We start from the raw sequence: 27,356 nt of genomic DNA on the forward strand, positions 1-27,356 counted from the left end.
CTGAGCCCCCGCGGTTGCACGCAGCTCCTTGCAAGCACAGGGTAACCCGGCTTCATCGTTTCTTGTCCTCTAACGGCCAGTCGGGGCAACTCGGCCGTGCCCGCGAGCCCGGCGGAGGACGGGCAAGGCAACAGATGGGGCAGAGGCAAGAGGGGCGAGCGCGGGAGCAGCCGCACAGCTGCTCTTCACCGCGCAGCAGCCGAGCTTCGGGGAGGGAGGCGCGACAGGTCGAAGCGAACATGTCCTCCAAGCGTTTTGCTGGAGCCCTGAGACTTCTCCCTTGCCATCTGGCCGCTGCACGTGAGCAAAACCCTTTTTTTTTTCCCTCTCCCTTCAGCCTGCGAATTACTCGAGCGCTGCGCGAACGCGGGAGCTCACCCAGACGGACAGACCAAAGGGCTCTCTGTGCACCTGGGCCTGCAAATGCATTTAAACACTCGGCAAAGCAGCAAACAGGTTGCGGAGCGCAGGAAGATTGCTTCAAAGCCCGCCTCAACCACTGCGAGAGGAGCCTCATTTACAACGCGGTGTAACGTACCCGTGCATAGCGGGAAAAAGCAGCTAGGCCCTAGTACAAAATACACTTTAAAGCATTGAATCTCCTTGTTCCGGAACCGTAGATCGGCTCCGATGCATTATTTCTGTTTGTCTGAGAACATCTATCTGTGGGTTAATTAAAAAAAAGGCAAATAGAAACAATAATGATTCCTAATGAATAAACATCTTTCCCGCCTAGTAGCTCATTAAGCCATGCAATTCTTTAGCAAGCTTGGCTGGTAAGAGTCCGAAATTAAAAGAGCCAGGCTGTTTAAAGGAAAATGCTATTTAAAAGAAAAAAAAAAAGCACACAAATTAGGCAGAGAGAGGGAGATGCAGAACTGAGAAAGCTTTCACTAGTTATAATAGTTCCTGAGGTTGCTCTCTGATATTCCTCCTTGTTTCAACAAATCCCTCTCCCGCCACAAAACAGGGATAAAATATGCCCTCGCTTTTCACCCCTGGAAAAGCAGGGAGAGCTGCAGCTTCCCAGAGAGGAGCGAGGCTCTGCAGCACCCGAGTCCTCCTCCTCACACGCCAGGAGCGGAGCAGGTACCGGGCCCTGGAGATGTCCCACCGTGGGACCGGGCCGGCCGTGCCTGCAGCTCTGCGCTGCTCCCCTCCACCGGGGCTCAGTCGGGGTGGTGCAAAACCTGGCATAAGCGCGTGACAAGCCCCGGTGGGTATGTGCGCACCGAGATTTTGGGATGTCCCTTGGGTGTCCCCAGGCTGCCCCCCGCCCCCGGCTCTGGTCCCCGCGGCGGCGCCGTACCGATGTGCTGGGCGCAGGTGTCGCAGTACTCGGCGTACAGGGACTCGAAGCAGCTGCAGCAGTACGGCCGGCCGTCCTTCATGATGTACCGCTGGCCCCCCAGCACCGTTTCACATTCAAAACAGCAAAAGTGCTTCATGTGCCAGTGTCTCCCTTCGGCCTCGGTGCATTCGTCGGCAAAAATGATCTGGAGGAGGGGAAGAAAAGAAACACAGCGCGCAATTGCAGTCGGCGAGGGGAGCCAGGACGTGGACACGGACCTGCCTGGCTTCTGCGGGCTGGTCCCCGCTGCGCCCCTTGGCTCCAGCCCCGCAGCCGGGCTGCGAACCTCTGCATTTTGCACCCGACCCGCCGGGAATCTCGCTTGGTTTGGCTTTAGGCAGATTTGCACCGGTCATTTCCCAAGGAAACTGTTCCCAGAGGAGCTTCGCATTAAAATGCAAGTACCTTAGGACTGCATTAGCGAACGGATTATAAAGCGTTAATGAACGCCTCCCCGTAACGTGTCCTAAGGGTGCTCAGAAGTACAGCAGTAGAAGGGATCGATCGCGGTAATAAACACGCTTATAAACAACTTATTGATCTGGCGGACTCTCAAACAACAGGACAGCCATTTATTAAAACACGTCTACCCATCACTGAGACAGGGAACCTGAGCACAAAGGATGGAAAACAGTGAAAAACGGCACTTCTCAGGAAGGGAGAGAGGACAGCGTACACGGCTCTTCCCCATCTCCTTTTAGAAAGGTGGCAAGAGTCACTACACCAGTGGGGAAACTGAGGCACAGAGCACAGCCAAGAGCGGGCTAGTGCAGCAGCCACCTGAAACGGCTGAAGCAGATGCTTGCTGGCTGTCTCCGTCTCCTGTCCCCACGTGGCGAGCAGAGATGGGGTGGGAAAGCGAGCAGGGGCCTGGCTCTGCTCCTGCAGCTCTGCCCCGGCCCCCCTCACCCAGCAACCTCTCCTCTCCGCACTTCTGGGTTACTCCTCCTTGCAATTAGCGCTGGATCTTTTAATGGAAGAAGTGAGCGTTAAAGAAGCCGAATGAAAGATTTGTATGAGAATTTGCAAGGATAAAAAGTACATGAAGAAAAATTGCCCAGCCTAAACCACCAAGAAATAGAGCCAGTTGAATGGTTAGGAGTTGTTTTTTTTACTGGTAACATTACAAATTTAATTGGATACATACATCAATGTTCTTTAGATTTGATGTGCGTACAGCCTTGGATTTTTACTATTATATGCTTGCATGGATGGGACTTGGTATTTTATAGTACATATGGTTTTCCACACTATGGTTTTCATAAGTTTAAAAGCCAGAACAATTTCCTCTGCCAGCCTTTTAAACTGAGATTGACACTTGAGAAACGCTCAGAGTCAACTTTGTACGGTTTTCTATATTCATTTTGTATTCCATTTGTTCGGCTTCCTGCAACCCTTTAATCTCCTTTATTAAAGCCTATTTCAACTCAGCGGATACTCAAACACTACCTACTTGTAACAAATACAACACTCATCCTACCCAAAATTTCTTCTGGGAGATATATGAGAAGGAAACAACACCACATACAAATGGGCTAAAATTACATAGCACGGGTGTGTTGTTACAGGAAATTCTTAGGGAAAGATCTCCCGGGCTCCCTGTGTGTAAACCAGGACCTATCTTCGAGTAACTCTAGGCAGATTTCAACTAAAAATCCCAGAGTAACTCCCCCCAGATGCAAACTTGAAACCCAAGGAAAACTTGGCGTGAACCCTAGACAAAGCCAAAGCATCGCATTTCCCATGCTCTCCCCACACGCCTCCGTGCAGAGATGGTCCGTGCTAACGCACCCAACGCCGCCGTGCTGGGCACTACGCGAGACGGGACAAACCCGGGGGAAGTATCCTGTGTCAATAAGGGGAACCCTGTTGTGTCACCCCTGCGAGCCAGAGGATGTGCATTTTTAACGATAATTTGAGTGGGCAGAAGCAGGATATTCCACTTCTGTCCAGCTCGCCAAGAGCGAGGTCTTCTGATGAAGCTCATATCCAGAGCCAAAGTTCAGCCTCCCAGGCTCAGATCATTGCCTGTCCTCGTGCTTTCCTTCATCCTTATGAGTCAGATGCTTAACAAAAACCCCTCACATCTTAGAAAAACACTAAATTAACCCCACCGGACTGGGAGGCACCTGTGTCTGCATGGTGCTGTGCAGGCCAGGCAGAGCTTAAACTCCAGACTACAAGACGAGCAGGGGGTTGGCTTGTTCTTACCTCGTCGCACGCCGCGCACCGGGGCTTGAGGCACTCGGCGTGGTGCCTGCCGCAGTAAATCTTCCCGTCTTGGTAGAAGTAGATCAGGTCGACGAGCAGCTCGTTGCAGACGCTGCAGATGAAGCAAGGCGGGTGCCAGCAGACGCCGTGCCCCGCTCGCGAGGCGAAGACGGCCATGTCCCCGCCGTTGATCTGGCCCCCGCACTGTCAGAACAAGCGCTGCGTTTTACGTGAGCCCGGAGGGACCACGTCCACGAGGGCCCGTGGACCATGCCTTACGGAACTGGCTTGGGCAAAAGCGCCAGGCCAAGGCGCTGGTTTTCTCCTGGCTAATTCACAGCTTGGAGAAGGACACCCCCTGTCTGGTGCCTCTTCATCTCTGCTGAACCCCAGAGTGTGGTGAGGATGTCAGCCATATATCCCCCCTCTGCACGTGAAGGCCAGCAGATGGGATAGGATGGGATGGGATGGGATGGGATGGGATGGGATGGGGGGCCACAGGGTTGATTTGGACTCGGCTACGATGACTGCTTCGGTCATTGAATGCCGTGGGGTGCTCCTCCCCAGGTGACCCACGGCCGGCGGGTGGGCGCCGCTCGCCCGGGACCTCGGGGGGATCTGCCCACACTCGCTCTGTGATAAACGGCCATGGATGCTGCTCACCTGCTCGCAAATGGCTCCGGTCATGGTTACGGGGAATGGCCGGACATTGCCTCTCCCTAAATTTTCCCTCTTTCTTTGATTGCTGAAGAGTTTGAGCTCCCTCTTCTCCTCCTCATCCAAGGAATTGCAATAGCGGACCTAAAAAACATAAATTAGACTCAGTATTATCAGTGTCACCGATTCCCCAGCAGGAATCGGCAGCCCCACGGGCTCTGCAAACCTCTTGCAAGGCCCTAAGAAAACCAAGACTCAATTCACACGTGGAGCCATCTCCATAGATGGAATTCCAGCAGGAATCTACAATCCTTAGCTCAATCGCTTCAAGGATCCATCAATCAAAAACCAACTGAAACTCACTGCGCGACCAGCCCTAGGATCCTCCTCCTAACAAATAACACAGTGGGTTACACAAATGAACTCCTCCAAGTCCTCGGCTTAGGTGAGGCTAGAGAAAACGGAGTTGTGTTGACTTCAGTCATTGCAGAGTTTGGTCAAAATTTGGAGAGGTACAGATAGACAGCGGGGGAGGGAAGGAGGAAGACTGCTCTCTGGGTGCTGGGTTTCGAGGAAAACTTGCAGATGTCTTGAAAGCTGGGAGCTCTGCATCCGTGCATCACCCAGACCCAGCAATCAGACCGACAATTTTCCTGCTTTCTCCACCATTCTCCAGCAGAAGTTTGTCAGCAGCTTCAATATATTTTTTTTAGTATTTCTAGAGTGCAGCCCCCTTTTTCCTGTGCAAATGAGGGATTTCCGATTATTGTCATAGGGTAAAGACTGTGGGTTTGCAGAATCTCTGTGTTGGAAGGTAATATGCAAAAAAGGATATAAACAATGAATGTTGCAAATTCCCTAAACCTTAAAAAACTATGAGGTTTCCCTAGATATTTTCATCTTGCAGATTTACTCCTTGTCTGATCAGATTTCAGCTGAGAATATGACTGAACAGCCAAGGCAGGCCACGTTCAGTAACAGCGCCCAGTCCTGCCTCTGCTATTTGGAGACCAGGCTCGTGGAAACGAGCAGGACTACTGACGTGAGTAACAAACCCAGCTTGAACTTCCAAAGGGGCAAAAGCGAGTGCAAACGGCATGCAAAATCTGCTGCCCATTTGCAGAAAAAAGCGCAGGATGGTGCCCTCCAGCTTGCGAGAGCCAGGACGGCACTAAAAGCTTTCGCATGTATTTTTCCTGCTCTTTTCAGCTGTCAGATGCTGCAGGTTTTTCACCGCCTGCCAGGGAGGTGCTGCAGCACCAGCCGGCAGGTTGGGGCCCGGAGGGCGCGCGGAGCCCCTGCCCGGGCGCCGGGAGCTGCCCTGGGCGCCGACGGCACCGCGCTGTGCTCCCGTGGCACCGTGCCACGCGCGGGCGAGCTCACCGCAGCCTGACCTAGATAAAAAACGAGTTACCTGCACGGATTTTCCAGAGCTGCCTCTTCAAGAAGGAGCATGAAAGTCGCCTGTTGTTTATGCAGGGAAATTTTGTGGGCTCCAACATTCGCACCGGCAAGGAAAGGCCGGCAAAGGCCGGACCTTTTTTTGCTGCCTCGCATCTTTTCTCGCAAGACGTAATAACGCTTCTGTTTGCTCTGGCTGGTTTTGACTCCAGCTCAGACTTTTCAGGCTCCTGCAGCTCCTAGCCCACACTCGAGGGAAAACACCTCCTCTGCGCGCGCGCTTGCAATCCCAAGGCGAGGCGAAAGCAGCGCTCGGGAAGGGCTTTTGCAACTCGCTCCCGATTGGGCTCTAGCTGATTTCAACAGCACCTCGAGTCACTTTTAACACAGCTTTGGCCTCCGAGGGCTGAGAAAGTTTGTTTTTTTTTTCCCCGAGAAGCAAAGCAAGATGATTTTAAAAACGAAAGCTGCAACTTAACTTTAAAAACAACCCCCCCAAGCAACCCCCGAACACAGTCCAAACAGGTAGAAAATACGACCGTTTAAACAGCAGCGTGGGCAACGTGCAAGCCCCCCGAAAAGCGGAGAGGAGGGCAGGCAGGACGGGAGGCGCAGCCCTCCCTCGGCCCCGCGGCCCAACCCGCCGGCGTTACTGACCTCATTGTCGTGCGGTGGCAGCTGGTGCAGGAGCTGCTTAATGCGCGATTTTTCTCCGGGGCTGTTCACGTAGGGCACCTTGTCTTCGGGGAGGCAGCTGTAGTACTGGTGGACCTAAAGAGCAAAAGAGGGGACTGCGGCAGCGCTCCTCGGCTGCGGACGGAGGGCGGCCGCGGAAGGTGGGGAAAACCCTTTCGAACCAACCCCTCCGATTACTCAAAGTGTGCAAACAAAGCGCCTCGCTCTTTAATTTTGATATATTTTTTTTTCTTTCCAGCTTCCCGAGAGCGGTGCCAGCCGCGGCGCCGCGCCTGAGCCGTCTCCCGGCGGTGGCTCGTTACCGTTTGCTCCGTCAGCCTCCATAGCGTTAGCATGCTGCGCGGGGCGGCGAGGATGTGTCGGCACCTGCCTCGGCAGGAGAGGTTAAAAAGGCTGCACCCCGGCAGCCTCGGCGTGGCCGGCTATCTCAGCCTCCACCTCCATCAAACCCCTTCGGGTTTTTTTTTTCCTGAAGCAATTTGTGGAAATCAGCTGCTGATAAAATCTGTTGGAAGGCTTCGTTTTTCTCTTTCGTCTGAAGAGCACGTAATTAAAAGGAATTATTAAAAGCGCAGCACGGGGCAGCACGGCGTGCCCCGCTCCTGGAAGATGCCGGTGGCAGCGTGCAGAGGAAGCACACCCTGCACTCCGGCGTCTCTCCTCCGACTGCCACACCTGGACGTTCACTCAAGGGCCGGGCAAGGCACCAGCACCGGGAGGCGACTGCCTGGCTGAGGATCGGCTCCGAAATCCCCCCGGCAACATTCAGCGGGAAGAACCAGCCGAAAGCGAGGGTAAGGATGAGCTCCCATTGCCTGGCTAAAACCAGGAGCGGCTCCTGGCGCAGGCACCTCCGGATGCTCAGGCGGGAGCAGGGCGCTGGATGGCTTCCTTTAACCTGTGCCCAGCTAGGGAATTGTTCTTCTGGCACATACAGCTCCTTCTGCCTTCTCCACCTTGAGATAAACCTCCCGAGACGCTTCCTCTACCGCGGACGCTCATCTCGGCGCAGGCTGCCCTGCCTGCAGACCTAGCAGCGCTTTCCCAAATGATACTCGCTTGGCAGGGGCTTCTGCTTAGCTTTTCCCCTCTGCTTTGGGCTTCGGTCTAGAAAGCCCCACCTGGCCCGAGTTAGGGCAGAGCACGGCTCTCTGCCGGCACAGCCGCGCAGCATCCGTGGCGAGAGCCAGGGTGCGCGAGCTCCCGCGGGCCACCGCGAGCGACGGGGCTGGACGCGGAGGTCGGCAGCAGGACGAGCTGGCAGGAGAGCGCGCGTCCTGGCTTGCATACAGGGAGCTACGTTTAACAGGAAGAAGTTGCTTTTATTCCAGAATAAATGTCTGAAAACGGCATCATTCCGGAATAATTCAGCTGTAATCAGCTGCACGCTGTTCTCCTTCGGAGCTAGCTGCGAGCAGTGCTGCTTTGGGGCTTGCAATTGCTTTTCCTCCTGACCTCTCCATTACACGGTACTTCTCTGAGCCAACCCTAATGTCCAGCTTCCCTGTCACCAGGTTTTGTGGAAAGGGAGATTTTTAGCGGATTTCCACCCATAACTCTGCAGCGCTGCTGACAAGGGAACTGCTTGTGTCACGAAGCTGAGGAACACGCTGAGCAAATGCCACAGCGAAAACCTAAATTTGTTTTGCTAAGGCACAGCTGAAACGGACCCATCAGCTCTAGAAACTGCGAAAGAGAGAAAGGCAGCTAAGTAGTTAGTTATGTTAAAAAGCAGACGAACTACGTACAAGAGAATACTTACTTTGGATTTATAGAGCATCCTTCACCCAGGGACATCAAAGTGCTCCACAAACACTGAATTCTTACGACACTCTACCTAAGGTAGCAAATATACCCACTGGAAAGGAGTATTTGCGGCATAACGATGGTAAGCGAGCTCCCCAAGTTCACGCAGCTAGTCAGCAGCCGAGCTCTCCGAGTTTCTCTCTGCTAAACTTCCCACGCGGATGGGCTGCTCTGTTCCACCCGCGCTCAGGTTTGGTTGCTTTTCTTTCTTGCCATGAAGTCCTTTTGCCCACTGGGTCCTTGAAGCTGGCAGAGCCCAGGAATGATTTCTTGTTGAACAGCCACCAAACTGCATCGGGCTGCTCAGGTCCATAAAGCAACGAGCTGCAAGAGGGGCACCCCAGGCGAAAAGAAGGGATGCACGTTTTTCTCGCTGCCGTCTGGGCACTGGCAGGGCGAGGAGCTGCTTTCCTGGCTCTCCAGCAGCGTGATGTGTACGTAGTGCCTTTCCCGCTTCCTCTGGGAAGTTTTCCATTTAGTCTCCGTAGGTCCGCGGGAACCGGCTCCCGTCCCACTAGCAACATAGCTCTGCAGGGATGGGCGATTTGGTTGGAAAAGCAAAACAAAATAAACACAACAGGCTCCAACCTGCGTCGCGCTGCCTGAAACCACCCGACAGGGTTTGCTTTGGATCCGCATCAGCCCGGCGAGATGTTGCGCGGAGGGGCCGGAGCGGAGACTCCCGCTGATCTGTCCGCACCGCTCGCGCGGGACGTCTCCAGCTCCGCGCTCGCTCCCGCCTGCCTTCCCTTTGGAGGAAGGCTGGAGCCCGCAGCGAGGACCCCGGCCTGCCCCCCGGTTCCCTGTGCCTGACGTGGCTGCGCCTCGCCAAGGGATAAATCCTTCTCCCACTTCCGAGCGCGCAGGACCGGCACACGCAGCTCCCGCGGGAGGCACGGCGGCGCGGCAGCGGTGCCCCACGGCTTCTGGCCCTCCAGCCGGCTGCCCGCTTTGGGGCAAATCCTCCTCTCGCCGCGGGGGGACTATTCGGCAGCTGACGAGGTCTTGTCTCGCGCTGCGGCCTGGAGGAAGACGAAGGTTTCCTCCCGCGTTGCGCCCCTCCGCGCTGGACCGGCACTGGGCCGGAGCGACCCTCGGACGCCAAATAAAAGCGGATGCTTTTGCTTTCGCCGATACCTCTCGGCCCTGCCGGCTCCCAGGAGACGAGGAGAGATGCGGCCGGAGCGCAGAGCAGGAGGGAGCGGGAAGGCTCCCCTCGCCCGGGCCCACGGGAACGCCGGCTCGCGCCGGTGCAGCGTCGCCTTGCCAGCGCGTCCCTCACCCAACGCGTCCCATCAGCGCGACGGCAGAGGAGCGCCGGAGAACGCAAGGCTTTGGGCACTGCCAGAGCACCCGGGGGCCACGTGGTGCAAGCCGGCGACAAGCCCTGGGAAGTGCCCTATTCCACAGGTCTTCCCGAACTTTCTGCGCCGCCCGAGGACCGCCGCGGCAAGCGAGCAGCCCCCAAAGAGATCGCACAGCGAGCTTCAGGGCAGAAGTCACCAGAGACAGGATGCTCGAGAAGAGGGAAAAATAAGGAAGGGAAGGGGGGGATTTTCAGTTAAATTCAGCTTTTCAGGGAGAAAGGTCTGCAGAAAACGTTAACTCGCTGGAAAACTAAAACTGCTCAGTCTGCACTTCCCTTTTGTACAAAAAGTCAGTATTTTCCATGGAAATAACTTGATTTTCCATCCAGCTTTAGCTCGGAGCATGCACGAGCCTCTGAAGCAGGTGAGCCCTGCAGTTGCTGCCACCAGGCCTGGCCCAGGCCCCGCAGGTATCGGTGGAAGGCTCTTCACCAGCCTTAAGGGCTCTCCAATATGAGCTGTGTCCACTTAAGAAAAACAGTGGGCTGCCGTGACCCAAATAAGACGCATAACGTACCCTTTTGAAACCGTGCAGTATCCTTAACCGTTTCGTTATTAAATACTTGTGCCACACGACACAGCGGCTCGCCATCCCGCTGCTGCAGCAGATCCACCGTGGCCGTGACCACCCGAACAAGCGCTAACACCCACGAGCAGGTATCCGTCTTCCCACCGAGGCTGCGTTCCCCAAGGTGTTATTCCAGTCTTCAAAGGGAAAAGGTGGAGGCGAGCGGTTCAAGCACAGCGCGTTTTAAAGAAGGGACTCCTAAACAAAAGCTGATATGCGTTTTGGAAATTAATAACTCCTTCGAGCTAAAAGGGAGGGGGAAGGGAAGAGAGAAAGAAACCAGGAGAAAGGAAAGAACGCAGCGTAAAACGAGTGTAGGAAAAAGTCTTTAAAGCGGAGCCAACTTCATTCAAAGGCATTGAGGGAAGTAATTACATTAGTTTACAAATGCCTTTATGTTCTGCAGCCTTCCTAGGTTTGGGGCGTGTTTCCAGTTCAACTTTTACAAACCTACCCCGGCTTCGCTAAATAAGGACAGGACTGCAGCTCATTCTGGTGGCTCCGCGGGCTTCCAGCGACTAAAGCCAAAATCCACCTCAGCGCCAAGGAAAACACCTCTGCCTAATGTACCCACCAAGCACGGCTGCTATGCACGGGGCTACAGCTGCGATGGACTACGAAGCAGCGCATGGCCTCCTGGCACAGGCCAGCTGATGGGCGGCAACCTGCTAAGCCGTAGCAACTCCAGCACATCCACCTTGATTTCACGAAGCCGAACTGCCCCTGATACTGTACAGTGGGCTGCAAGGCTTTTGCAAGGAGCCCTTGCTGTCCCGCACGCAACCACGTGCTCCAACCCCAGCCTCCCCTAAAAGGCTCTGCGGGGTTACGGTCACGCCGGGGCGCTGGGTGTTTTGGGGGCATCAGCGCCCCGCAAGGCTGAGCGTCGTGTTCACGATAACCCAGAGGCAGGCAAGCACACGCGGCCGTGCCGGGGACCGTTCAAGCACCCTTCAGGCTCGGCCCTGTAAATAATTACACGCGGTCTGTTCAAAACCCAGGCACGCAGCGGTCGCTCGAGGAGCGTGCCAGGCTGAAGTCCACCTGCCGCAAGGAGAGCATCGCTTTCCCTGGGACCACGCCAGAACTGCCCTCACCGCAAGCCCTGCTTGCACAGCCGCGCGCGAGGTGGCTTTTCACCAGCTATTAAATGACCTTTCACACCGAGCACTTAAAATCGACAGGCTTCTCAAGAAGCAACTGTGGTGTTCTCAAGGCTTGTATGATTCACACTGGTCTCCCTTGGAAAAACAAAACAAAAAAAAACAAATCACACGCAAATAACTCCCTTAAAGTGTCGTCAAAATTTTGCAAATGCTTTTATAGAGCTCTGCAGATGAGAGCACGTGTAAAACTAGAAAATGGGTTCAAATAGCTTTGGCCCAGATTTGGCACGTCCTTTTTTTCCACGAACGTTCGAATACAAAGCATTTATTTATTTCTTTAAGAAGAACAGTCCTTGTAGGATGGCCAGGCACTCTGAAACAAAGCAAAGCGTGAGCGTTGCTGGCCGGTTTGGTTCACGCAGGCGCACGCGGCCAGCCACGCATCCTGGGCAGGAGCCCGGCAGCAAGAAGGCACGCGTCGAGGCCTGGAGACCTCGGCGGGCTGCGAAACCCCACGGGCAAGGCTCCGGGCCAGCACAAGGGACTGGCTGTGCTGGGGACGAACGCAGGCTTTCAGTGCCCGCGGCCAGAGCAGGGGCGCTCCTGCCTCCCTTTTAGATGGAGGCAATAACGGGGTCTGCTGTTGTGTCCCAGCCCCGAATTACGGCGACAAAGGCGGACTACAAAGAATAACTCTAACAAACTCTATTTGCTCTGGCCGGCTTTGCAGTCCTCCTTGCATTTCCCTCCCACGGCTAATGGCAGTAGATCAGTTTTAGCGTTGCTGTTCACCAGTTCCCCCTTGCAAACGACATCCATTACTGCTAAGCTTTCGGAGTTGTGCAATTCTTGGCCTCTAAGCGATCCTTCAAACTCATTACTTCCTGATGGCCTTAAAGAACATTTGAATCGAGGACATATATCCACAAGTTTTAGACTTGTGAAAGCACATGCAGTGATTTCTCCTTTTTTTAAGCAAAAAAATGAATTTGGATTAAATGGAGTCAGAAACAGCACTTTCAAAGGTACTTGAAGGTGTTTTTTTTGTTGTGCTGTACTGACCAGCAGACCCGCTCTCACACTGCTCAGTCCCTGGGAACATCAGCAGTGATGACGAGCATTTGTTGCATTGATTATAGTTGACGTGTTTCTAATTCCGCTGGGTATGCCACTTAAAATGCTCTTGTATTTATAATTTGAGTGGTAGCATATTAGAATAATGCCATAACAAGTAAAAGCTGTAATTGTGTGCTGGAATAAAGCTCCAAGACAAGTTTACATTGTGTACTCTGGGATTTCTCTATTTTCTTTTCCATTTCCTGCTGCTCCCCTGCCTCTTACTTCTGTCTGCTACACGAATACCTCAGATTTCAGAACTGTGCAAACCACTTCAGATTAATGTCTCTCTTTCAGTGGCCTACCAAAAGAAGTCGATTCTCTCCCTGATAACAAGACCATGCAAGGATTAAACTGTTTTAACAGCTTCCATCAGCTTACGAGGATCAAACAAATGCCTTGCGATGCAGAAATAGCACAAAAGTCCAGCACACCGTTTTGTGGCTTTTTCCGCTAGCAAAGCAGGGCAGGCGAGCAGCACGGGGGCACGGTTACAGCCGCCTCCCTCTCTGCTTCGGGGCAGGAGCCCCACAGCTTTCAACGTAACCCTCTCTGTACAAGGGTTAAGGAGCTCCGTCAGAGGGAGGTGGGGAGGTGACTCCATCACTGTGCACAGGTATCGCACATGGAAAAAGCATTTTGTCTGTGAGAGCATCTGGAGGAGGCGTTCAGCCTGGCTGACAAACGTCGGGCATGGTCCGATGCCTCGAGGCTGGGCTTTAGCTCCAGCCTTGAAAGGAGACCCACTAATTGCAAGGCTGTTTGGATACTGAACCGGTTCACCAGGGAGGTGATGGACTTACCACTTGCTTGAAGTGAAATTGGATAGCTTTCAAAAATATGTTTAAATGCAGCTTTTGGATGAAATACTACAGTAAGCACGTGTGTAAGGGGCAGGGTTAGAAGGGACTGCAGCTTCTGGCACGGGTATACATGAGTTACAACTCCCCTTCACCAGCCCCTACGTTGCCAGCTGGCATGTTTTGCTCTCACGATCAGGTCAAGGAAGGTTGTTAAGAGTTCTTGATGGTTTTTTTGTAATTTCTTTATCTGGGCATAAATTAGCTTATCAATTCCCTGTTCTTATGCAGGCTTGGGGTATAGGGTTGCTTTGGTCTGTCTTGTTCGTTCCTTGCTGCAGGCAACACTTCAGTCTCTTGAGGAGTGAAATAGTTTCCTGACTATTAGAGGGCCCAGAAGTGGCACAAGCTCTGCTCTTGCTGGGCATCTCCTGGAAAATGGGGATTCCTCAGTCTACTCACTTCATTTCTGCTCCTTTTGCACCAGCTGAGCCATGCCAAAGAAGCCAGGCAAATTCAAGCACTGCTTGGCACATCTAATCCCTCAGAGACAAGTGGCCCAGTTAGCTTGCTTTCTACCGCACCAAGGTGGTGAGAGCGGATACCTTTAGGTAAGGCATGCACGTTCACTGTAGGATTGCCTCAGCCATCCCTTGCACGCTTAGTGGCCTGCACAGCAACTGATGAAGCTTGGAGGTATTATAACTCAGGCCTTTCATACGTGTCTTGCGAAAGATCCAGAAGAGGAATCAACACATATTAGCCACTGAATACATTCCCTGGGACAGCTACTAGCTTCACATCACATTGCAAAGCTTTCAAGACCCAAGTTCTACCATGTGCCTTAGAGGAAAATGGTCCCCTGAACCGTAATGCTACTGATTTTTGCTCAGATGAGGTTTTCATAACTTTTATGGGACCTGATTGGAGCAACCGTGCTGTTAACAAGAGGGAGTTAAGCTCTTATAGCACATACATGGATCTTGAATCCTGGTGTGTTGGAGCCATAGAGAAAGCCACACTGCAACTGAAGTAGAGGCCCATCTTTTGTTTAATTTAAAATCTGTGCCCATAACCAGCTGTTCCTATTATTGAAACACAATAAAGACAGAAATCCTCAAAAATCCCTTGTATTCAGAAATTCAAGTTGGTATGTTTTAACCTTTCTTTGGATCTTTCCAAACCACAGGCCCAAGGAATTCAACGCTGCACATTCACATGTATTTATACACTCTCTGCCCAAAATGTGAAAAACACATTACGAAAGTACTTATTTTTAAGAATCTATCCCCAAACTTGATGTCAGCGTAAGGCAGATCCATTATCAGACCACCAGCTCTAACAGACAAACCGGCTCCTGAAACTGCCTTCCGAAGGCTTCGGGGCCAGTCCCAGGCTGGGATTTTTCTTCGTTCAGTGCAAGTTTTTATTGTTGCCTGCTGGTTTCAAAACTTTGACACTTACTTCTTTATATAACCATCAAACTGCATGCAGGCAAAAATGAGTATTTCTCAAAGTCCTAATCTTGAGCTTCTGTTTCCTCTTCCAAACGGCTGTATCTCTCACAAGCACATTTACATTTCTATCTTCCAGAAGAGAAGTTCCTCTTCTGCCATATGATATTTTCTCATTAGGGTCCTAATCCAACTGGAATTAGAACTCACAGGAGCCCTTTGGACATCCTTGCATAGCCTACTGCCATGACAAGGAATCACATTTTCTAATCACGTTGTAATTTATTGAGCTCCATCTTGGGTTTTTACCCCTCAGTCTCCCTTGTTGGCAGGTTGCCGCTGAGCCTTACACCTCTGATGGTTTGAAACCTCTTCCAATTTCCTGCCTGAACGCATTCAGAGCCAGTTTATATCTATGTTCTTGTGCCAAAGTTTTAGCTTGAGTAACTACTCGTCCTCCTTTAATGCATAGGGAGGGATCACATCCCTTCGATTGCTGCGATGAACAAACCAAGCCCTTCCAGGCTCCTCAACAAAATAACCTTTCCAGTCTCCTGATTCCCACTGCTTCCAGTTTACATTCCTCTTTCTTGAGCATAGATGTCATGAATTGTTGCCAATTTTCCTGATGAAGTTTTATCATGTCTTATGCAAGGGTATTATAATACTTTTCATATTACTATCTTCACCCTTGTGTTATAAACATATTTAGAAAGCATTTATGATGGTTATATAAACACTTTGTACACGTGCCCACTGATCAGCCATAATATAAGGGATACACTTTCAGCTCAGCTCTTCAATGAAATCTCTGGATCATTACCTATAAAAAATGGACCAATGCATTTTTTCTGTCCAGTAATGGGCACTAAGTGACAAACCATGACCTTCACATGGTTGACAGGTATCATGGACCAGCTGGATCATGCTTGAATTAACGTCCAGGAATTCAGGGAGACCTTGCAGTTTTGGGCTGATTCTCCTTTAGGTTATAATTAATAAATATTTTAAGCATGTATTGAAGGGAGTATCCGAATTCTGAAGTGACCTACTGAAACTGCCAAAAATCGATGTCATGTTTGTTGGCCAATGTCCCCTCTGATATCCTGTAAATTGCTGCGCTGAGTGAGACGTGAATGCTGTCTCCCAAGAATATCGAGGTAGGAAGGCTCTCTTCCAAGTATAATAAGAGAATTGCATTAGTCTTTCAGGGGACTACTTACCTCCCCAGCTCATATGCTGTGTAGAGATTTTAATAAAGTAGAATATTACAGAAAAAGTTGTTTCACTTCATCTGTTTCATGTCAAAGAAATGCAACAGTAAAGCATCAGAAAGTAGAGGAAAATTCACTGCCTGCAAATCTATATTTTCACCCCAGTCTGACAGCAGTGTCCTCTGACCAGATCAAACTGGGGCCCACCAGCTGCTTCACGGCAGCTGTAGGTTTCAGCAGCCGCTTTAGACATTCGACTTCCAGAGGCTCCACATCACGTACGCACACTTGACTCATCGACCAGAAAGCCACATGTCTGTCTGCAATCTTGTACTGCTCCAGCGCTAGCAAGTTGCTGCAGAGATACCTCCTAACCACACAGCTCCGGTCTGCAGGAGGCAAACCGCGCTGCTCCTGCACCTCCCTGCTTCTCCATCCTCCCACAGGGCACCTCCCAGGGCTGCAAATGCCGCAACCCCTCCGGGGCCGGCGGAGACAGGGAGTGGTGCTGGGAGCATACGGGCACCAGCGACTGCAGAGAAATTCAGGGTGCTGCTCTTCACACGGGGACAACAAGGTCTGCTCCTGACCCTGCGTGGTTCTTTCACAGCACGGATAGAGCACACCTTGCTTTGGTCTCCCTAGTGCCTCCTCTGACATGCGAAAGGCCCTGAAAGAGCTCCTGGATGAGCTATGCTGGAAGGATTTCAGCGCCTGTCTCAGGCACTGTTTACGGTACCAGACTGCTCTTCATCTCCATGGTGATTACAGACAGGTCTGAAGTAGCAAATCTGCTAAAAGACCCAGCAATGCAGATAGAGAAGTGTAATTAGAGAGCTGTTATTTCTTTCAAGGAGCACAGTGACCGATGAGAGAAACAGATGCTGGAAGAACCTAAAAATAAATTAACCTGGGTCACAAGACATCAGTACCTACTGCTATAGCTAACGGACTTTTTCCTCCTGAGCATCCTAGACTCCCTGAAGGCACACTATTTCTTAAAACGCATCTGCAATAAAGACATCTGGGGATCAAATAAACATCCGGTCTTCTGGAATATGTCACCACTGTGCTGGAAGATGGTTTCAATCACTGTACATGCCATGCTGTACTCATCAGAGACCGTGTCTACCTGGTCAGGTGTAGGCAGTCACCAAACAGCTGCATTTTGACCCAAAGCTACAGGGACATGGGCTAGCTCGGGCTCCAGAAGCTGCTTACACGCCTGGACACAAGGCGATGCAGAGGGAAGGACGTGCCAGCGTGGGGATAGTCCCACCCTGATGCGTCTTTGGCAATGCAACTGGTTCTGCCCCCTCAGCTGAAGGGCAAGCGGAGCTACTTCCTGCCATCTGTACCTGACCATACAGCTGTGCCTTTGTACCTCCTGGAAGGCTCAAAGGGAGCCTCTAACATATGGAAGGTGATAGAAAATGAGGCTCTGGCCTAATTAGCATGGCTGGATGGCAACAAATGAAACATACGGTGCTGCGGTGCGTAAACCAAGCACTGAGCAAGGCTTGTAAAGACAAGAGAAGACAAAACCCCAAACAACTGGATTTTCTCTAATCAGACAGATAGTATTTACAGCCTAAGGGTGGTGCCAAAATATTTCAGGAAATGCCTAAGTCCTTCTGAATAAAACTCAGGAAAACACAATATTTAAAGACAGTAACTACAACAGTAAGAATGAAAGCTTTCCACCCTCTCCCAGCCTCCTTACACGGTTTAAAATGATTGCCATAGAAATTATCAAAGCTAACCTCATTTCGCAATCTCCTCTGCAAATTAAGTTCTGAGTTGAACATGTAAAAGATCAGCACAAAAACTTAGCGAATCACGTAAACTGCAGAGAACAGAAATCAATGAGCTTTTCACACAGACAGCAGGCTGAGGTCTAATCCATCCTATTAAATTCCTGTACAGAGATATCTAAACTTCATTCGAGCGATTCTTTCCAGTAAGTGGCAGACATCATGCTTGAAAAAACAAACCCCAAAATACTTGGCCCGTTTTTAGCGTGACCTACCAGCTTTGACTGTTTGTCCTGGACTCACTGCATGGGCACGGAGGGCTGGGAGAGCAGAACGTGTCCAATAAATCCCCTGGACACACTGGAGTCCTACCACATTTTTTCCATGAAACAGTAGTAGGTATGTCTGTATCATATGTTCCCTTTCATAACCACAGCAAACTCCATCCTAAAAGTATTTGCTTTTCTCCTCTCAATTGCGAATCACACCTACAGACACCGAAAAACAGAAGTCCCGCAATGATCACGGCTCTATTTTTCTCTTCAGCTGCGTACTCAGGCCATACCTCTCTCTGAACGTCCTTATAGTGTATCTAGAAACAGAGCTGCGTGCAGAAAGTGCTCACAGCCCTAAAAGAAAATCAGGCCAACTATTTCCAAGGAATAGCTTAAAACAATCCCCTTTTTGGTAACTTTTTGCTTGTTTTTACCTGTTCGGGTTTCAGACCTGGAGGGACCCACGCGTACTCTTCCAAGGCACAGCCAGAGTCGTCGTCAGAAGTCGAATTCCTCTGGAAGTCAAACATGAGCTTGGTGACGGTCTTCTCCATCTCCAGAGGCATAACTGTTACGATGTGCTCTTCCTGGGAGCACTTACAGTGAAGGCAAATCTTCCTGCAGGTTGAGGGGAGAAAAAGAAAAGATCCCTGGGTGAGTTTCATTTCAAAAAAAGAAATAAGTAAAAGCAATTTCTGCCAGTCCCCAGGGAACTCGAACCACCCTTTCGTTATGCCGTGGCATTTTCCAACGCAGCGTTTGTCTCTCTCGCGAGGAGGAAATAAAAGTCCACATTTGCTCTAACAACATTTGGCAGCTGAGCTGAGTCAGACTGTCAAATGTTTGGGGATATGTAATTGCTTGTCCCTTTATTGTACTGCGAAGAGTATTTCCAGGGGCCAGTATACGCACGGGCCAAGTCCCTGCCTGGTGCGTATCGGCATGCCACCAATAACCGCAGTGCAGGTACCAAATTTAGGCCAGCTGAGCACTTGGCCAATATATAAAATGGTGGATAGAGTGTGAAGCTTTGAATGACAAGCCCCTTTAGCATGCTGATAGCATACATTTGCTTATTAAAGCAGCATAAAATTGATTATAGTCTGAACACATAAAACTAAATTAAATTAAGGGAGGCTACAAAGCCCACAGTCACACTGTGACGGGCTCTGAGCTGCCCAGCTCACCCGGCACGTGCCGCGGCTCAGCGGTGTGCCGGCTCGCGCGTTGCCCGGCAGCTCCATGGGGTAGAAACGTGCATAATAAGAACCACAAGAACAGCGGAAAGGTTGCAATTTAAGACATTAGCCTAATTCATTGCAATGATCACTTTTTTTTCCACGTTTCTTTTAAAGGTCTGTTCCTGCACCGTGCAGGTCAACGGGAGATTTTTTCATGGGCTTGCACCCAAGCAGGGTCGCTCTCTCTGCAGCGGGGCAGAAGAGCCTCATTTATCTGCACTGCCAGGACATTCGCCGGAGGTAATAACGGAGGAAAAGCAGGGGAGACGGTCAAACCCGTCACCCAGGGGGCTGGAATTCAACACAGTTTAGGTCAAAGAGAGCGCAGATGAATTGGGGTCCCGCCATCCGCTTCTGAAAATGCAATGCTCTTCTGCAAGATGGGCCAGTGGCATCTATTTTAAAGTAATCATGTAGGACTCTGTTAATTTGCACTAATGAAATGCTGTCGACTTCTGAGGGATCAGAGATGATTTCCCTTAGGTAGCAGAAGGCAGAATCAGGCCCACATCTCGCAAATGATAAGGCAACACACAAAACAAGGGAGAAGTTACCGTTACGGTTGCAGGTTTCTCTGCTGTAAGGTAAAGCAAGGAAAAATCAGAGGGCAGAAACAGTTAAACATCAGGAGCTTTAATCTGCAGACACCTTTCCTTCTCTTCCACCATTGCGTAAAAGCTAGCTAAGCATACCAGTGCCGAGATCCAGATTTGAGTCTAAATTTCCACTTGGCCATTATAGCACAAAAAATGCACTCTAGCAAAAGTCAAGAGGCTCCGTTAAGTCAAGCCAGGGAGATTTGCCAGATTTTCCCATTTCCTGCCTTTCATCAGATCTAAAATACACACAGACCCAAACGCACCCCGAGTGTCTGGTTTGCGTCCAGTCAGAGAGTCTCAGCACTGCCTCTGGCTGTTACCTTAAAAAATAATCAAGGCACAATTTCATGTGAATACTTCAATTAATCAGCTACTGTGGAAAGGTTCTCCGCCTCGGCAGAGCTGTTGGCTCCTCAGCTGTTTCCATCTCATTTCTTGATATGATTAGACACAGCTGAATATGCAACAAGATGTTAAGAATAATTAATATCTTCAGAGCTCGAGATTCAGCTTTTGAGACTTAGACAGTTATTCTGACAGAGTTTAGTGCTTCTTTGCCAAATTTAATTTGCAGGGTATCAATCACCGGCTTCAAAGAGAGACAGCCCAACGATCCAAGCTCAGAGAACTAATGACAGAAATTGCAGTATCAGGTGGCAAGATGGAGAGAAGAGCAAAGGGAGAGAACCGCGGCGAAGGCGGATCTCTTTCCGACTGGACTCCTGGATGCGTTCCCCAATGGGCAAGCCGCTAGGAGCCCAAAGCAACGCTCACGGCCACGAGTAGCGCGCGATAGAAATGAGCTTTCCGACCTCTCCGCACGCACGGTGCCTCGCAGACACTGCCGCTGCTCGGCAAATTGGCGACTCCCGCTAGCAGCCTCAGCTGCCCATCAGGCAAACCTCAATTCGCTTCCAGTTTGTACGCGCCGGGCAGCAGATCAGACCCTGTGGGTGTGATTTTTGAAATCAGTGGAAAGGTTCCCACATTCTCCGGCGGGAGCTGGAAGAGGTTTTCCTGCGAATTAGCAAACCGCTAGACTTCTGGCGGTTATTTTCATAGCGGGGCTGAGCCACTTGGGAGGATTTTGAGTGACGGTGGCAAACCAAAGGGCTGCGACGGAGGCGCCTGCCCTGTACCGAAGGTGGCAGGTGGCACGGTTTCCCTTCGGAGAGCACGAACGCTGAGCGCATGAGCGCTGTGACAGGAAAAAAAGCCAATCTCCACACTTCCCTCCTTCTCCTCCCAGGCTGGGACAACGTGCTTTGTAAAAGCTTTGTACCTTTAAAAACTGAGCGCGGAGTTTCTGCCACTTCCCTGGGCAGAGGGCACAAACTTGAAGATCTTGCCCTTGAGATATTCGATCCCGCTCCTTTCCTCTCATTAAAAGCAAAAGATTAACAGTTTTAATTACAAGTATTTTATTTACATTAGGATATGTTGTTTCATGGGAACGATACACAGTGTCCTAGGAGTATCTTTCAACTACTATGATATGGTTTCCATGACTTCTTTGCATAGGTCTCACTTATTCAACTTTATTTTATCGTCTTCCAGCTCAACATAATTAAAAATAATTCCCTGCGGCACAAATTTAATATAAAAATGTACATTTCAAATGTGAGATGAAATTGAAAAAGCAATATCACCAATTGCACTCAATAGCAGAACCGCTTCAAGTATGCCAGCTTGATAAATGATCCCATACCGAACTGTGCACCACGATGACCAACACACCAACACAGCGTTAGTGCTGATGTGCAAAGCCAACGTGTCGGAGAGAGGTGCGAGCCTGCTGCCACCAGCCGCCACCGGTCCGCTCCGCATGGCACAGCCAAGGGAGCCGACCGCTGGTATGCAGAGACAAGGCTATTTATTCATTAATGCACACGAGGGAAGAGCGTCAGAGCCTGGAGCAGCTCAGCGTTCCCCGGCAGCGTGTCAAATACCTTACCATATAAAGGATGTCCCAGTTCAGGTAGAGCTACACGTCCTGCGAAGGGATAAACCCATTAACTTCATGCTGTCCAGACACGACTGTCGACTAAACAATACTGAAGCTTTGTTAACAAAGACGTTTGCTTCCAAAGTCCTGGGCAGCCCCTAACTGTTCATCATGAGCAGACGAACCTGATGCTAATTGAGAAAAGAGCAGGGACGTTTTTAAACGAGAAGGAAACAAGGCCAGTCGCTCAGTGCCTCTCTGGAAATCTCATCTTCATTTCAAAGCCATTCCTTCTTGCTCTTGGCCACACAAGAGTAGGGTCACGCCCTACCTCCACACGCTAGTCCCAGAGAAAGCGATGAGGGTCTGCAAGCTCATCCAAGGGAGGTCCTTGGCAACTACAGTCCAGAGGTCCTGAGCAACTATTGGACTTACAGAATGGAGAGGCCACAGGGTTAGAAGTATTTTGGCGCTGAAGATTGAAGAGAAGATACCCAGAGACATTTGTTTCCCAGTAAAATGAGGAGAGCTGACAGCACTACCAACTTCAGGCATGAAGAGTAGCTAGAAGTGCTTGGAAAAGAGTGGTAGCTTGTGGACAGAGAGGAAGAAGAGGAAGCAGGACACCAGCTGTATCGCTTCTGGAGGCCTGACCTACAGAACAGCCTTGCTTTTCTTTTCTGTAAGGAGCTGCACACTTGTTTGCCCTGCAGCAGGGCCAGGAAGGAGGGAAGTAAATAGGGAGAAAATAACATTTCCTGGTTCGAGATTTAGTTGGAAAGAAGCCTGCCTTGAATTGACTTCACATGGTACGAAGAAGTAATGGCTCGAAAACAGATTGAAAATTTGTTCTACTCGAGGTCAGCACTTCATTTGATGAAGTTACAAGATGGATGTATTTTATTTTGCAATGTCTGCTTTTACGCAGTGCTTTTGGCATGATGGCTGGTGTGCTCCACCGAGGAGGAACTAACTCCTGCTCCCAGTTACATCCCCACCCATCCGCTGGCAGCGAGGGAAGGCAGCAGGACCGGATCCATCACCCCTCGCAGCTCTCAGCAAAGCAACACCAATCCTGTTCTTTGGAAACAGGCACAAAGGGAGATCTGAAGCAAACAGGGCCAAACACATCAAGCGGAGAATCTGGTTCCAAAGTCCCCTCTCGCTTGGGATTCAGAAGCACATTTCCGGCCTGGGTCCACATATATAAAGTTCAACATGAGTCCAATTGACCTTCAGTCCCCTTGGGACAAGGAAGTCTCTTGCTAAACGCAATGCTTAGCACAGCGCAACCTCTGCCATCGCTGGCGTCTCTGAGCAGTCCTTTCATAATAGCAACAGCACTAACAATAAGTTAAACTATGTGGAAAACACTAGTGCTATCCAAGAGGCTGTAGAGAGGGCTGTGAGTGTGCCCAGAGCTTTCTGAAGAGAGGTGAGGTCTCTCTGCTGCAAAGAACTTGCAAGAACTCTAAATTGGGAAAGCACAATTACAGCTAAAATGCATGGGGAGGCAGGGCAAGGAACAGAGAAAGCTGGAAGGTAGCAGGAGAAAGAAAGTGGTTCTTCGTAATGGTTCCTAACTCCAGAAATGGAGCCTGCCAAGCTGGCCTGTTTCCAGAGAGTTGAGACACGGGCGTCCCCTGAGAACGGCCGGTGAACAAGCTGCTTGCGCCCATTTCTCAGGCTGTATAATCAGGATTTTACTCTCCTGGGCTTGTTAGTGCAGCAGCCCCACTGCTGCCATGAAAGCCACCTCATCTGCCTCCTCCTGCCTTTTGCACCGCGGCAGCTCTGGTTTACGTGGCAGCAGGGAGGGAGGCGGGAAGGCACCTCCGAGCCTGCCGTGCCCCGTCGCACAGAGGAAGAAACGTGGGCACGGACCCTCGTGCGGCGGCCGTGCCGGTTCCTCCCCGCGCTTCGGCCAGGCTCACCGCTCTGCTTCTGCAGCCTGGGAGAGGCTGGGAAGCACATCCCGCCCCGTGCAAAGCAAGGACACGGGTGAACTTGCTTTGGACCAGGGGAGCCCAGCCAAGTCCCCCGCAGCCGATCACCCAGAACTGGTAGCAGACTAACCTGCCTCCTCCTGACAGCAGCAATAACCACAGCAGAGTTGAAGAGCACGGCAGAAACGCTAAAATTCCTCTTCAACAAAGGAAGAATCGAGCAAACAGCTCTTATCGCCCACCGGCGCTGCTTATCTCCGTTTCTCATTTGTTTCTGCTGGGCCAGAATCAGATTGGTCATATCACGGAGCAACTTCGTTACCGAGACGCTGCGAAGCAAACACTGCGCCCTGATCACAACGTGAGCAAGCCGCCCGCGCCGCGCTCGCCCTGAAGGGATCTGCATGCGTGTGTGCACATATTAACACGCGAGACTGGGAACACCGCAAACGGCAGCTCTCTGCCGTTCAGCTCAGATGCGGCGTGTAAAAGTCACGGGGCGATTCTCCCTCGGCTTAGGACGTATACGGCAGCCTGATTTCTTCCATTATCGGGCCAACCTTTTGACCGCAATGAGACTTTTCAGTCAGTCGTCAGTCACTAAATCACAAGACTTCTCTGGGAATGGGAGAGGCTGAGGATTTGACACATGCGACTCGCGAGCCTCTTAACAAGGGCTTCTTAATATCTGCTCCTGTTATCTTCTCCCCTCATTTGAGAGCTAACGAGGCATCCTCACACCCTCAATGAGCTCCAGCTACACAGACCCATTTCTCCTGATCCCATAGGCAAATATTTATCTAAACTAAAGAATTAACATAGTCTTTCGCTTCTTCAGAGAGAGTTCTGCGGCTAAAGCTATTCTCCAGGACAGGTGTTGCTCTCTCCTTTTATAGACAGGGAAACTGAGGCGCAGAAGGCAAATGTGAATAGTGCATCCCCTTGACACAGGCTTTGTCATTTTTTCGGGCTGGTTCTGCATCTGGAGATCACCGGGGAGAAACCCAAGAAGCCAACGGGAGGAAGGCAGCGCAGGGCCATGCAACTCATGCGATGCGCTCGAAGAAAGGCCACCTTAGTGCTTCACACAGCCACGTTTTGTAACAGAGCTGCTCCTCCGCGACCTGCTGCAACGAAAGGCGCGGAGGCTGCCAGGAGGAGGGCAGGGAGGTGGCAGCCTGCCCAGCGGCCGTGCCGTGCCGTGCCATGCCAGCAGCCGCCAGGCACTCGCGTGCTGGCCCCGGCTGGAGCGCGGGGTTTCCAGCACGCAGCCCGCGGGCTAACGGGGCAACGAGCTTCAGTCCTCCGCCTGGCCGCTCTCCCCGGGGGCTCACTGCCACCCACAGCCGGGTATTACAGAGACCAGCCCCCCAGACCCCACCCACGCTTCCCCCTCGATTTCTCCGTCACCTCCCTAAACATGAGCTTCATCAGAGAAGCCCCGAGTTGCTGTGCTCAGAACAGGCAGGTGAGGATGGGAATAAGGTGCTGCACGAACAACCCTGCTCCTCAGCGCCCACCTCTGGAGGAACCTGCACGGACACCTTTTCTCTAGGGGTTGGCAGAACGCACCGACAAAGAGCAAAAACTGCAGAGACGTTTTTAAGCGGCCACCTAACGTCTGTCTGAGTTTAATGCGACAGACTGAAGGAAGAGCTGCCTACTCGAACCAGACATAGGAGCTGAAGTTCTGCCTTCGTCCCCAGCTTCTCTGAAACTGTATTTGAACCAAATGCTCACGGCACACCCAAGCCAGCCACTGCTCAGAGAGGTCCGGGGTGACCAAAGACCTCAGCTACAAAGCAGCATCTCTCAGGACAAAGAATTTCTGCAGCTTCACAGCTTTTCTGCAGAGTCATTTCAATAGGAGAAACTATCAACAGAAATGACCTGTAAAGACTTTGTGCTACCTGGGTTTAAAAGGAAGCTTAGTTAAAGCTTTTATCTGCAAAAGCAGGGTACAAGGGGATAAAGGAGATGAACTAGACAGTGACACTTACCAAAGCAACAATTCAAAGTCTGAGGACAAGGTGCCCTTGGTGGCTTGCAAGGGCTGCTGAGGGAGGGCAATGCTCACTTGACCCAAGATATTTTGGGAACAGTTGGCTTAAAAGAGCCAACTGCTGCAGTAGCAACAGAGCAGGCAAAAAAGTAATGCCAGAAAAATTAGAAGAGCAAAATAAACCATCAGCCAAACTACTCCTGGTGCAAAATCTCCACTAATTTCAGTGGTGACAGCAGAACATGCATAACCGCACATCTGAGGAAAGGTTTGCAGCAGGCTGGAAAACAACTGAGACAATGAAGGAGGTACAAACCAGGCTCTTCTCCATCTTCTCCATCTGCCTGATTTGCTGAGAGGCAAGCCAGATTTTCAGTGTTGCATTACTGTTATTCCCTCTGACCCTCACAGTGCCAACAACAGCGATTGTTAAGGCATTCAAGGCTGTGTTGAAGCTTTTATTACAACCTCCTTTTCTGAGTGTTAATAACTCCTGGAAAAATTCTTCTCTCTGGCTGAAATTGTCCATGCTTGGTCTCAGACTGGAGATTAATTTTATTTTTAAGGCTCAGTAAAAAAAAAAAAAAAAATCCTTTACCATTGCAAGGTTTATTCTTGCTTAATTATGGAAAAATAAGCCCTCAAAGCTATCCCCAGTATTGCCAGTTTCAGCCAAATACCAGCAAAAACAGTCTCAGAGGATTTTCCGATTGGTCTGCCTTCGCGGTGAATTAGGACCATTAATTCAGGGAGCGGGTGGAACATCTGCCTGCGGGTCCCCACCGCTCTGTCCCCGAGTCGCTGCTTCCCTGTGGCACGGACTAGAGCAGCCTCCAGTTCTGTCGTCTGTGGCCTTTGGGACCACGTGGTAGACGAGAACGGTCAGAGCACAAAGCTGTGCTCCCCCGAGGCGAGACCAGGGAATTAGGGCAAAACGGGGCATGAAAAACGCAGATCCCCAATGGAGGCTCTGCTTGTGCCGTCTTTGTGCCTGTGCTCTCTGTGGCAGATGAGACACCAGGACTGCAGTCCAAAACTGAGGCCAGATCTCTCAGAACCCACTGCAGGATGAATTTAAAACACAACCTTTCCGTTTGCATCAAGTGTCACCCTGTAGCTATATCAAACTGGAGGGGCTGGGGCTGCTTCCCGGGCCGGCTCGTGAACCCAGCTCTCCGTGGAGATTCCCCGCTCAAGCACTGGTTTCTCCGCATAAGCTGGGTGAGAGGCCCAGGGTGCTGAAACAGGCTCCTAATCCGAACTACATTGCTGGGACTGCTCCCATGAGTTGAAACCTCTGACACTAACCATAAAACTTCGGATATGTAATGATGAGACGTTCAAACTAAGGAATATTAATAACTAGAGAGATCTCAGAAGAACCTTCTATTCAGAGCTGTCAAGATATTTTGTAAAAGATGCAGCATTTCTTTCATTTTATAGGTAAAATGGGAGTAGGCAAAGTGATATATCCGATATAATCTGCAGATCAGACAAGAGAGACAGGAGTAGAAATTAGGTGCAATGAGTCCCAGTCCAGTTCTGTGACAACCACCCTTGATGCTAATAGGAGTAAAGGTGTCCAACAGGCTACTCTTTCACGTTCAAAATGATGACGGCAGCCCTGCCGACTCAGTCTTACCACTCATCTCAAAATATTTATGGTTTTTTTCCTTAAAGGTCCAGCTCTTGGAATTCTGGAAACAATAACAACCATGTATCTTTTCCCCTGCTTGGGAAGAAGAAATGGAAACTCTTCGTTTCCAAGCTGAAGAAATGAGAAGGTTAAATAACGTCGACAACAACCCCAAAGCTAGCAGTCAAACTAAGTTCAAGCCAACCTCATG

The 27,356-nt window shown here is 50.8% G+C and overlaps 1 protein-coding gene across 1 annotated transcript in view; it reads right to left on the reverse strand.

Moving 5' to 3' along the window:
• Positions 1–27,356, reverse strand: part of PRICKLE2 (prickle planar cell polarity protein 2) — a 117,610-nt gene that overhangs the window by 17,050 nt on the left and 73,204 nt on the right. Inside the window, exons 3-7 of the mRNA XM_067303433.1 lie at positions 18,211–18,394; positions 6,278–6,391; positions 4,226–4,363; positions 3,563–3,766; positions 1,310–1,496 (exon numbers count right to left, since the gene is read on the reverse strand). Of these exons, the coding sequence (XP_067159534.1) occupies positions 1,310–1,496; positions 3,563–3,766; positions 4,226–4,363; positions 6,278–6,391; positions 18,211–18,394 (827 nt within the window). The remainder of the gene's footprint in view (positions 1–1,309; positions 1,497–3,562; positions 3,767–4,225; positions 4,364–6,277; positions 6,392–18,210; positions 18,395–27,356) is intronic.

The sequence above is a fragment of the Apteryx mantelli genome, chromosome 12 (assembly GCF_036417845.1).
Source record: "Apteryx mantelli isolate bAptMan1 chromosome 12, bAptMan1.hap1, whole genome shotgun sequence".
Lineage (NCBI taxonomy): Eukaryota > Metazoa > Chordata > Aves > Apterygiformes > Apterygidae > Apteryx > Apteryx mantelli.